This window comes from Camelus ferus, chromosome 9 (genome assembly GCF_009834535.1).
Source record: "Camelus ferus isolate YT-003-E chromosome 9, BCGSAC_Cfer_1.0, whole genome shotgun sequence".
In the NCBI taxonomy this organism is placed as follows: domain Eukaryota; kingdom Metazoa; phylum Chordata; class Mammalia; order Artiodactyla; family Camelidae; genus Camelus; species Camelus ferus.
The window spans coordinates 25,848,361-25,861,000 of record NC_045704.1 but is presented as its reverse complement, the minus strand read 5'-3'; the positions used below and the strand labels follow the sequence as shown (position 1 = coordinate 25,861,000).

General features: G+C 32.2%; 1 protein-coding gene across 1 annotated transcript in view; it reads left to right on the top strand.

The window, feature by feature from the left end:
- URI1 (URI1 prefoldin like chaperone) overlaps nt 1-12,228 on the top strand; it is a 63,659-nt gene extending 51,431 nt beyond the window's left edge. The window contains exons 5-11 of the mRNA XM_032486223.1: nt 31-122; nt 321-378; nt 2,071-2,245; nt 2,763-3,111; nt 4,848-4,990; nt 5,767-6,016; nt 10,462-12,228. Of these exons, the coding sequence (XP_032342114.1) occupies nt 31-122; nt 321-378; nt 2,071-2,245; nt 2,763-3,111; nt 4,848-4,990; nt 5,767-6,016; nt 10,462-10,644 (1,250 nt within the window). The 3' untranslated portion in view covers nt 10,645-12,228. The remainder of the gene's footprint in view (nt 1-30; nt 123-320; nt 379-2,070; nt 2,246-2,762; nt 3,112-4,847; nt 4,991-5,766; nt 6,017-10,461) is intronic.
- The last annotated feature ends 412 nt before the right edge of the window (nt 12,229-12,640 follow it).

Genomic DNA, 12,640 nt, shown 5'->3' with positions numbered 1-12,640 from the left:
TTTTCCATATGTTTGTGTTTGTTATTGCAGATGTAAGAAAAACAATAGATGATTTAAAAAAAGTGATGAAAAATTTTGAATCCAGAGTTGAATTCACAGAAGATTTGCAGAAAATGAGTGATGTGAGTATTTGTTTTCAGTCCTCTATTTTTTTAAGAAAAATTTTCGTATTGAAAAAAATCTTATGAAAAGGAACCAATTACTTGAAATTTTAAATGCTTTCAAAATATCTTTCTTAGATTGCATGATTGCATTGATGGTAATTTTAATATATTAAGGGTTCAAATTGTTAATGTGCTTTTTGTTGTTTAAAAAATTAGGCTGCAGGTGATATTGTTGACATAAGAGAAGAAATTAAAACTGACTTTGAATTTAAAGGTAAGCAATAAGGTTGTTTTATATATATTTATTTAATATTTATCATTTGTGTTGATTTTTAAGGAGTCTTCTGTGAGAATTTGGGATTATATTATACGGTGCTTTCAGAGGATTCATAAAATGCAAATATTTGTTCTATTTATCCATTAATTTTTATAATTAACTTTTATAATTTTTATATAAAATTGTTATATATTTTAATATATTTTTAGTAAAACACGTTAATGGGTAACTTTTTGGTGAAAAACTTGATTTCTGACTGATCTGTTTAGGTAGTTAGATTACATGGCATCTTCAAAGTTCTTTAATTCTCCAAATATCTAAAAGTCAGATGGATCTGTTCCTAATTTGATCTTTGACCTTAGTCAAAATCATAATAAACCTTTTGCTAGCTTTTCTCCTTTTAAAACTGTAGGTTTAGATGCTGTTTTTGGAAGAAAGAATGAATATAATCTAAGCATACTTTAGCCATTCACTTTATGTTGGCTGCGGTGGCTTTCTGTACACAGGTTGTTCCCAGGTTCATCTAAGAGCTTCATCTTGTCAAGGATGGGCTATGTGTTTGAGTTTACATCTATAAAGGCAATGGTCCCCTTGTCGGCTGTAAAGTGTTACAGTAGTCAAAATTTTAAAAGTGTTACAAGAATGGTTTATAATTTGCTACTGTAGAAAACTGTTATTTTTAACATTTATTTTGATTTTTAAAGTTCATATTTTAGTAATTAACTGAGAACTTACTAGTTGAAATAGAGGTGATTTTAGAAGCTATATTTTAAGCCGTATCTACTGACATGGCATCACAGGTAATAGCTTGTGGTTTTCGAAGGTGAAATAAAGGAGACGTATATTAAAATTAAAGGTCAGAAAGACAAGTTATGATTTTTGTGGTGACCAATGAAAGATTCATGTATTTTATAAATCTGAAATGTTAAATTTGTTAATACTATTTTATCAATAATAGGTATAGAGAATACATAATTTTGATATTTTCAAATTTAGAAAACAATTCTGTAAATTTGAGTATATGATGGAGGTTGTCTGTTAGTACCATATTATGTAACAGCATTTTAGACTTCATCCTGTTGCCTTCTTCAAAGCTTTAATTTGCTTTATATTGAAAAAAAATGAAAAGCAGATAGGTTTGAGTTCAGATTTTATCTGCCTCCTGCCTCACATGAGGTTTACAAATAAGATAAAGCAATTTAAATATTAGGAATATTCATATATCAAATTATAGTAGAATTTTCAAAGGATTACCCTCCATAGATTCTTTCTAGGGCATTCATGTCTGGTAGTATCTTAGAGTTGAAAGTATCCTGTGAAAAGGCTTTTATGTGTTACTTTAGTAACTAAATTCTCTTGAGTAAAGATGGAAGATGAGTATTTCTTGGGGTGAATTTTGTGTTACAACTGCAGTGCATTGTGACCATTTCTGCTTATGCATTTTTGAAGCTTTCAGGTAGCTCTTCACAATTTTTAATGTGCATGTGAATCCTCTGGCACTCTTGTTATAATACAGATTCTGGGGAGGCTCTGAGAGTCTACACTTCTGAAATGTTCTTCAGGGATGCTGGTACTGCTGGTCCTTGGACCACACTCCTAGTTGCAAGAAAGTCTCGTTAAGTCTAGGATTGTGCCTTTTAAAAATTGGCGATTAACAGCCATGTCCTTTTTTTTTTTTTTTTTAAATAGCAAAACACCGAATTGCTCATAAACCTCACTCCAAACCAAAAATTTCAGACGTTTTTGAAGCAGATTTTGCAAATGATCTAAAATCCAAGGATTTGCTTGGTGATAAGGAATTGTGGGCTCGACTTGAAGAACTAGAGAGACAAGAAGAATTGCTGGGTGAAATTGATATTGATAGGTACCTCCTTATAAAATATGTGCTTATTGAAGAAAATATAGAAAAAGCATTATATACTAAAATATCAACATTACCACCCTAAAATAAATATTAATTTTCTAGAATATTTTCTCTTAGGGCTGTGTGTTCACAAGTATGCCCATGTATGTGTATGTAGAGAAATATTTAAAATCAATATCCCTATTTTTTATTATAAGATTTCAGCTATATTTTATATAGTAAAGTAATGGATATACCAGGTACCTGACATAATAGAGTCATTTTATATATTACATTTTAAATGAATTATTTTTATACTGTAGTCAAGATAATGCTGTATATTTGACTTGTTAAAAAGAAAAATGTGCATAGAAATCATTTTTTGGTTAATTTATTTCAAAACATTTTTATTAACCTAGAAATCCAGTTTAAAAATATCGTATTCAAAATCTTAGTTTTTACCCATTGAAATTAACTGAAAATTAGAATATGTAAAATGTCAGTGTTTGATCTTGTTAATTTTCTTTTTCTTTACTAGTAACACTGATACTGTGATTGCAAATGGAGATGATACATCCTCTGAAGAGGAAAAGGAAGATCAGAATATAAATGTGAATGTGATGCATCAAGTGACAGACTCTCTTACTCCCAGCAGTTGTTACAAGAATGTTTCAAATTCAGAAATTTTCAACGGTCAAGTGAATAGACAATTGAACTGTTCAATAAATGGTTCAAATTCTTATCACAGTAATGAAGATGAAGAAGATGATGATGATGATGATGGTGATGATGGTGGTGGTGATAATGAAAATGACCATGATACTTTAGGGACTGGAGATAATTCTGTACCAACAATATATTTTTCTCATACTGTTGAACCTAAGAGGGTTTGTATACTTTTAACTTTACTAACTTTTCACATAATTTGAATGTTAAAGATCATCTACGATAGTCTTTAAAAGAACAGTATTAACAGGGATTAATATTGTTGGTAGTACCAACAAGAAAAAAAAGTCTAGATAGTTAGCTGATATTGGTTTGTTGTCCTTTGAAGCAACAATAGAAGTTGACTTGGGGTCTGGAAGGAGATCAGATTTGAGGGGCAACTAATGCAGTTCCTCCTGTCTTTCATTCAGAGAGCTTTCTTAAGAATTCTTGAGTTAATTGTATTGTGGGCATTTTGTCGTCTTTAAGATGAAAGTAACTTGCATTAGTTAAATTTTTAATTATATTAGGTTGTTGTTTGTTGTTTTCATTTCATAAAGTAAATAGGAACATCATGAGTGAAAAGGAAAAAGAAGGAAATGAAAATTAGTTCCTTTTCTCACAAAGTATATATAAACATTTCTGGTTAATCATGACTTTAGAATTTTGGTATTTTAGACCTAGGGGTTACTATAGAGAGATCTTCTAATACAGGTTTTTAAGCTTTTCTTAATATCAAAAGGCTTTTTGTTCCCTCCATACTTATTGTAGAATCTTCAGTATTTAAATCCAGATCAAAGCAGATTGGATCTCATTGAAGGAAGGATAGGCTACATTAAGCCCATTCTGTTGCTCTGTCTACCCCATAATACTGCTTTAAGGAGCCACCTGGAATTCGTCTTTCTAATTTGTCTTTTTCAAGGAAACTTAAGGCCTAGAAAACCATAGAACTGGTTAGTAGTAAAACAGGGACTCTTTGTCTCAGTTTGGTGCCTTTTCTTTTTCTTTTTTTTCTTTTGTAACCACAAGGTACCGTTGCAGGGATTGCCTGTATCAGAGTTAAGGATCTGTGGTTCAGCCTTGAGTGTCTGTGATTATTTTTTAATGAAACATATTTAAAACTATTTGATATTTCTTAGGTCTTTTAAGTTTTCCCTGCTCTAATATGAAGTGAAATAATTATATATATTCTTATATTCTGATGCTTCAGACTAAAAGAAGCATCTTGTGAATTCTTTGGAAAAAACTGATCAGAAAAAATTTGTTTTGTGATTTTCTTTTCAGGCTTTAAATTTATTTTCATTTAGATAAAATAAAAATAATAAATAATATTTGCAGGAATGTCATGGGGAAGAGCAGTCATTAATGTGGAAGGTGTGGTATAAATGCTAAGTAGGAATAGAACAATAATGTATTAATCCTGAACAGGGTTCATTTTTATTTTTTGGCCCTTTGATTTTTAAAAATTAGGTATATAAAAAATTCTAAATAGTTAAGCATTATCTAATAATGCTTTTATGATTTAAGTTTTATATTCTTACTGAATATTTATTTGGGTTAATTGTGCTCTTTGTTTTGAAATGCATGACTGAAGCCAAAAACTTTCATCAAAGTAATGGGTGATGTGAAAGCTTATAATAAATCTACCATTTAGTTTATATGTATCTTGCATTCTGTACAATAATAAAGTCACCAAAGACTAGAATTGGTCATTAAAGAAGATATAATTTAATACTGTAGAACTATGATAAGGTAAGAACTTTTTAACCCTATCTGATAATACACATCATTTCAGTGTCAAAAAATTTAAACCGCTTCTCTTACTATTATTTCTTTAATTGCAGAGTTTATTGATTTTAGTTTTGGTCTTGATTTAATTTCTCAAAAGGATCATAATTTTTGGCTGTGAAATTTTTAGGTCCGAATAAATACTGGAAAAAATACCACTTTGAAATTCAGTGAAAAGAAAGAGGAAGCCAAACGTAAGCGAAAGAACAGCTCTGGCAGTGGTCATTCTGCCCACGAGCTGCCGATGATCAGGACTCCTGCTGACATTTACAGGTGAGTGGTGTTCACAGACAGCAGAGCAATCTACTCTTCCTTTTTCTCTTTTTGCAACTGAATATAGAAAAAGGTTGTGTGTTACACAGAAGGCTGTCACTGAAAAGTTGAGGTACTCTGATAGAGCTAGCCTAGTATTTTAAAGGCTCACAGGAGCTGCTGAGCCCCACCACAGCTTCCCAGTTCAGAGCAGTTAGAATGTTCCTTGGTTTTTTCCTTTTTCCTATGTTCGCCAGTGCTTTTAAAACATTTCTAATCTAGTCAAAAAATGCCGTATGTTTACTTTAGAAATGAAAATTTGTGTTTCTGGTGGGCTGTGGCAATGCTTTATTACCATAGCTATGACAGTGCTTGGCATTTGGTTTACCTTTTCACAGAGTCAAAGTTAAGTATGCTCTTTCCATTTGTTTGTTGAGAGAGCTGTCATTTGAAAATACCAACTGTTTTCATGACTCATATTGTAAAATAGTGAAAATTGCTAAATGTCTTGTAAGTAGGTCTAAAATATATGTAGAATTTTGGTAAATCAAGCTGTTGTCACCCAAAACATGCTTAGAAATAAACTGCTGTATTTTACTAGGCCAAAGAATCATTTTTAAAAATAATGTAAAAATGTCATTTGAAGCTACAAAAGTATTGTGTTGGTGAAAATTTTATGGATAAGTTTGAATAAAACATTTCAGATTAATTTCTAGAAAAGTTTTAAAAATCATTATAATTTTATCCTTGGCTTTATGAGTTAACTAAAGTATGCGTGTGTTATTTTGCTGTTACAGAGTCTTTGTTGACATTGTGAATGGAGAATATGTGCCCCGTAAGTCAATCCTGAAGTCCCGCAGCAGAGAGAACAGTGTTTGCAGTGATACCAGTGAAAGCAGTGCTGCTGATTTTGATGACAGACGGGGAGTCTTGAGGAGCATTAGCTGTGAAGAGGCCACTTGTAGTGACACGAGTGAGAGCATTTTGGAAGAGGAACAACAAGAAAATCATCAAAAGAAACTTTTGCCCTTATCAGGAGCACCTGAGGTGTGTTGTGTATCTTTTAACTCTTTATTTCTTATAGTACCTTTGACCGGTTGTTTTGAGTTAGAAAGGTGGAGGTAGTTCCGTTTCAAAGGGGCATGCCCTTCATTTTCCCTGCTGTACATAGTTATCTTTGGAATTGAAAAGATTTTTTAAAAAATTTAGCTGCTGTATCTTCCAGGTATGGTCTATAAATCATTAATCTTTTTGTCCTTAAATGACTTTATTTTATATAATTATTTATTGAACTTAATTGACAAAAGTAATGGCGTTGTTTACCTTGTAGCTTCTTTAACTTATACTTATTTAATCTCAGGTCATAGACCCTTATTAATTCTACACTTGCACTTTTTAAATAATAATTTGTAAAAAAATTAATAGTCACTAGCAAATACAACATAGGTATTATATTAAAATAGTTCAAAATGTTTTGTTTGTGGAAGTATTACCACTCTTGAAGTTCTGTTTCTCTGAAATAGGAATTTGAAAGTATCTTCATTTAGCATATATGCTTCATTTTTGGCTAAAAAATTATTTAGCAGCTTATTTTAAATAAATTCCCCTAAACCAGACTATAGTAACTGCTTTATAATAGTTCAAGTAGCAGATTATACTTTTTTCTTTTAAATGCTTTGGTTGAGTTAAAGAAAATAATATATGCTGGCAGATAATTAAAGCCCTTCTATGTTTTGGCCTATGCCAGTGAAATTTTTAACTCTTGGTGTCATATAACTATTTTACAATCTAGTTAAAAGCTGTAAATTCTCTCCTTAGAAAAATGAGTACACACATGTACACTCTTACCCACCATGTTCATGTTACACATTTTTTTGTGTGTGTGGGGGAGGGATATTGGGAGATACCAAAATAGGAATGCTGTGGTTTCCATTATACCCAGACTTGATTTTTTTATTCTTGTGTTTGGTAGGTATTTCAGGTTTTCAGGTCGAAAAGTATTTGGGAAGACTGAGGGATTCATACTTGTATCAAACTTACAAACTCATTTGTGTGAGCATCAAATACATATAAAAATAAACATCTTTAAATTTAAGTAAGCGTACATAAAGCTTCTGTTGCTTGTATTAAATAGCCCCTAATGGTACTAATTGTACTAAATGGCAATGGAGATGGAGGGATCATTAGTATTTAGGGGCAATATGTGTGATCTTCTCCCTTCTCCCAATGTAATGATCTCAGTTGACCTGGGAAGTATCTTATTTAATAGTCTTCCATACTTCCAAAAGTGATAGACTTTTGCTGGTTTTAAGTGTCTGAAGATTAGGTTTTTGTAAGGACTTAATGTATCGTGGTACAGGGAGGACTCAAATCTGGAACTTATTTTCGTCTCGTCCTATTTAATAGCTTTGCATTTTGTATTGAACTATTACAGTTAACATCTAAGATGCTGTAAATTTTTTAACAGCAAAATAAATAGTTCATGATTATGGCAAGTACTTTGAAAGATACCTTTTTTGTTTTTTTTACTTTTTAAATTAAAACAAAAATGTAAAACACCTTTACTGTGGTATAATTCCTGTATAGTTTACAGGAATTTCAGGTGTACAATTTGATAGGTGTATGCACCTAAGAAATCACCACCAGAATCAGTATAGCTAACATTTCCATCACTCCCCAAGAGGTGCAAATTTTGACCTCCAGATTTATCCCTTTCCACTCCCTTCCCCCTCTGGTAACCATAAATTTGTTCTCTTTGTGAGTCTGTTTCTGGTTTGTAGATAAGTTCATTTGTGTCTTTTTTTTTTTTTTTTTTTTTAGATTCCACATGTAAGTGATGGCATGTGGTGTTTTTCTTACTCTTCCTGGCTTACTTCACTTTGACAGTCTCTAGGTCCATCCATGTTGCTGCAAATGGCATTATTTTATTCTTTTTTATGGCTGAGTAGTATTCCATTGTATGTATATACCACAGCTTCTTTTTACAGTCATCTGTTGTGGGCATCTAGGTGGTTTTCATGTCTTGGCTATTGTAAATAGTGCTGCTGTGAACACTGGTGTGCATGTGTCTTTTCAAATTATATTTTTCTCCAGATATATGCCCAGGAGTGAGATTGCTGGATCATATAAGTTTATTTTTAGTTTTTTAAGGAACCTCCACGCTGTCCTTCATAGTGCCTGCACCAGTTTACATTCCCACCGACAGTGTAGGGATGTTCTTTTTTTGCATTTATTGTCTGTGAACTTTTTAATGATGGCCATTCTGACTGGTGTGAGGTGATACCTCATTGTAGTTTTGATTTGCATTTCTCTGATAATTAGTGATGTTGAACATCTTTTCATGTGCTTGTTGGCCATCTGGATGTCTTATTTGGAGAGATGTCTATTTAGGTCTTCTGCCCATTTTTTGATTGGGTTGCTTTTTTTTTATATTAAGCTATGTAAGCTGTTTGTATATTCTGGAAATTAGTCCCTTGTCAGTTGCATCATTTGCAAATATTTTTTCCCATTCTGTAGGTTGTCTTTTCTTTTTGTTGATGGTATCCTTAGCTGTGCAAAAGCTTTTAAGTTTAACTAGGTCCCATTTGTTTATTTTTACTTTTATTTCCATTACTCTAGGAGCTGGTTCAAAAAAAATATTGCTGTAACTTATGTCAAAGAGTATTCTGCCTATATTTTCCTCTAGGAGTTTTTATAGTATCTGGTCTTACATTTAGGTCTCTGATCCATTTTGAGTTTATTTTTGTATGTGGTGTTAGAGAATGATCTAATTTCAGTGTTTTACAGGTTGCTGTCCAGTTTTCCCAGCACCACTAATTGAAGAGACTGTTTTTCTCCATTGTGTATTCTTGCCTCCTTTGTTATAGATTAATTGACCATAAGTGCATGAGTTTAATTTCTGGACTTTCTGTCCTGTTCCATTTATCTGTGTGTCTGTTTTTGTGCCAGTACCATACTGTTTTGATTACTGTAGCTTTGTAGTCTGAAGTCAAGGAGTGTGATTCCTCAAGCTCCGTTCTTTTTCAAGACTGTTTTGACTATTCAGGGTTTTGTTTGTTTGTTTCCATACAAATTTTAACATTTTTTTGTTCCAGTTCTCTGAAAAATATCATTGGTAATTTGATAGGGATTGCACTAAATCTGTATATTGCCTTGGGAAGTATGGCCATTTTAACAATACTGATTCTTCCAATCCAAGAACACGATATATCTTTCCATCTGTTTATGTCGTCTTCAGTTTCTTTCATCAGTGTCTTACAGTTTTCGGAGTACAGGTCTTTTGCCTCCTTGGGTAGGTTTATTCCTAGGTATTTCATTATTTTTGGTGTGATGGTAAATGGTATTGTTTTCTTAATTTCTTTTTCTGCTATTTCATTGTTAGTGTCTAGAAATGCAACTGTTCTCTTTGAGTTTCTTTTAAGAGCTGGACTCCACCCAAGGTCTCAGAGTACTGTGGGAAGGTCAGGGCTGTCTTGGTTTTTGTTTCTTTGATGGGGCAAGATGAAGGAGGTTGGCTTTTTAAACTATTCAAGTGATATATTGTCTTAACTAATTTTGTACACTTGGTAGACAAAGGAAAGCAAAATATACATGAAAGTTTACATGTCAAATTTTAGTTTGTACATAATGTATTTTTAGAAAATTAAGAGGAGGGGATTTGAATACCAGAAATCTTAAAAAAAAAAAAGCATAATAACTTGATTCTTATAGATCTCCACATAAAAGATACAGAAATACGTATCTTTGGTTTTATTCCCAGCATTTTGTACACACTACATGCATATATATAGTTGACCAAAATGAAGTCCAATGAACATGTAGTTGAAAGTAAAGAATCATTTTTTGGGGAGCCTCTGATTTTTGTCATTGAATTAATTGTATTAAAATTTGAGACTGATGTTTATTTCCACTAGCATCAGAACTTTCAATTTTGTTTCCACTGATCTCAAATAAAATTGAGGCAAGATGCAATAAAATACTCAAAAAATTGCATAAATGAACAGCACCTAAGAGATGTCATTGCTGCTGAAACTAAGCTATTGGCCAGCAGGCAGCATGGCCACCATAGGATATCTCATTCATCAGCTGATGTTTGACACCCTAATAGAATTTTTAATTTTAATAGATTATTTTTCACAGCATGGTCTAGATATAAATGGAATATGTAAAAGTTGAAGACCTTTTACCCATTTTTAAAAATCCCATGTAATACATGTTTTTTGCATTTTGTTAACTTGAAATGTGTACTATAAAAATTGGCTTGTGTTTGGTGGTATAATGACGATGTATTTTAATGGCACTTGATTTCTATGAGCAATTTGTATTTTAATGTTATAGTTTTGTCTATCCAAAAGTGTTAGGAATTTACTTTTAATGAAAAAGAATGCCTTAAAAAAAGAGAAAAGGGATGTGGAATTGGCAAATACAGGATAAAGATTTTTGTGGGTATTTTATTTGCATTTTATTATCATAATCTGACTTTTGTCTTCTAGGCTTTTTCTGGAACTGTAATAGAAAAAGAATTTCTGTCACCCTCCTTACCGTCACACCCAGCCATGGCTCATCCTATGCTACCCACCATTCCAGAACGAAAGGAAGTTCTGTCAGAAGTTTCAGAAGAAACTACAAAGAGGGTTTCAAAGTTCAAAGCTGCCAGATTGCAGCAGAAAAGCTAGGGCTTGCTAGGAAATGGAAGTTTACATCCTAAAACCTAGTTTTGCAATTGTTTAGAATACATATAGCAAAATATGTTACATGTGATTTGAAATGAGGCCTCCTCGGTTGACTTGGCAGCAGGTTCTTGTACTCTTATCAGTGGTATTAAAAAAATCAAAGTAAATATTTAAATACTTTCATATTCAGCTTGTTTTGTTAATTCTCTGAATACTGTCAACACTTTTGTCTAAGTTTGCCTTATGATGCAGAGGCAGCATTTTGAATTATTTTTTAAAGAGTACTGTTCACAGGCATTGTTTTTGTGTTTTGAACTAAATACAGGCAGTTTTGTACCAGCTGTGATGTTGTGCATACCATATGGACCATTTTAAAGAAACTTTTTAAATTTCAAATAGATTCAACAATTATATTACTTGCTTTAGCATTTTAAAGGCACTTTAAAAAATCTACTTCTTGTAGATTTTGCAGCTAGGTGGCTATTTGAAAAAAATCTCTCCCCCTTTGACCGTCATTCTGTAATATCTAAGGCAGAAAGCTACATGTACCCAAGGGAAAGTTTCTTTGATTGGAAGAATGGTATTTTGTAAAACATTTTTTAAAGTAAAATTTTTATGAAACTTGGTCTCTAAAAATGTTGTGAACTTTATGATCCAGAATTGAATATAGAAATGTCTTTGATTCATATATATGCTATGTGCACCACACAATGGATCCTTGAATTCTTAGAATTCCATAGACAGTTCTTCTCCCCTAGTATGTGCAGTTTTAACTGGTGTTATATTTTAGGAGAGAAGAAAAGGTTGTCTAGGTGATAAATAAATAAAATTTTAAATAAGAAATTTTATGTTTTAATCTTCCCAACATTTTCATTCTTTAAAGCTACTTTCCTACGAGTGAGTAATTAAATAACATATTTACTTTTAGCAAAATTCCTTAAAATAAAGGGAAATTTATTCTAACATTGAAAATTACACTGCAAGTGTTAATCATTAGCTTTATGCATGCTAAAATGTAGCTTTTAAAAAGCATTCTGCATTAGTACTAAAATAAGCCATCAATGCCAGTCCACCCTCTATTCATAGCTAAATATTTAAAGGTTATTTATAGCTTCTTTAATGAATTTTTGCTTAAACAAAGTGAAATTATGTCCTAGAAAAGTAGAAGCTATTTGTAGCTAGAACAACACAAGTGTAAAAGTTTTATGAATATGTATTTTAGTAGCAAGGGGGTGAGCTAGAATCCCCACAAGTCAATGGATAGTTCAGAACAGAGGGCTGATTTTAAAAGAGTGCCCCAAAACTAAAGAACATCTGTCCTTTAGTGAATTTTGATCAAATGTGCATATGTTTTTAGTTAAAAGCTGTTTTTCTCTCAGCCCATCCCCCACTAAAAAAGAAAACAACCAAGAGTACAATCACATAGACACAAAGGAGCCCCCAACTCCAACTGCTTGTCAAGTAAACCCTTCTGTGTTAGATCATCTCCAGAAGCATACTTCATCGTGAGATTATTGTGACGTTCTTTCTAGACATGTAATTTCAAGAGTACTGTCATTAAATAATTTTTCATGTTTTTCAACTTCATTTTGAGCCTGTTGTTGTTTATGTAGTTTATGTTTCTTCTTGCAAGGAGATGGTCTTACGGAACAAGATGGTAGAAACAAAAAGTGTTCAGTGAGTCTGCTGAAGACCCCACGAAGTAATGTTGCCTGCCCGTTTCATAGCTAGAGTCTTATAACAAAGTTTCAAATTGTAACTTAACCTTGTAGCTTTATGGTTCATATTAAATTCAGTTTGCAGTGTGTTAAAATGAAGTTGGGCTTAAGTGTTCCCTTTTAAGCCATTGTAAAACAGAACAGACTAAAACAATTTTTTTTTACTTTTAACTTTGAACTAATTTTAGACCTACAGAAAAATTGCAAAAATAGTACCGAGTTCCCATATACTCCCTCATCCAGCTTCTCCTAAAATTTTAGCATCTTGTACGACCATAATA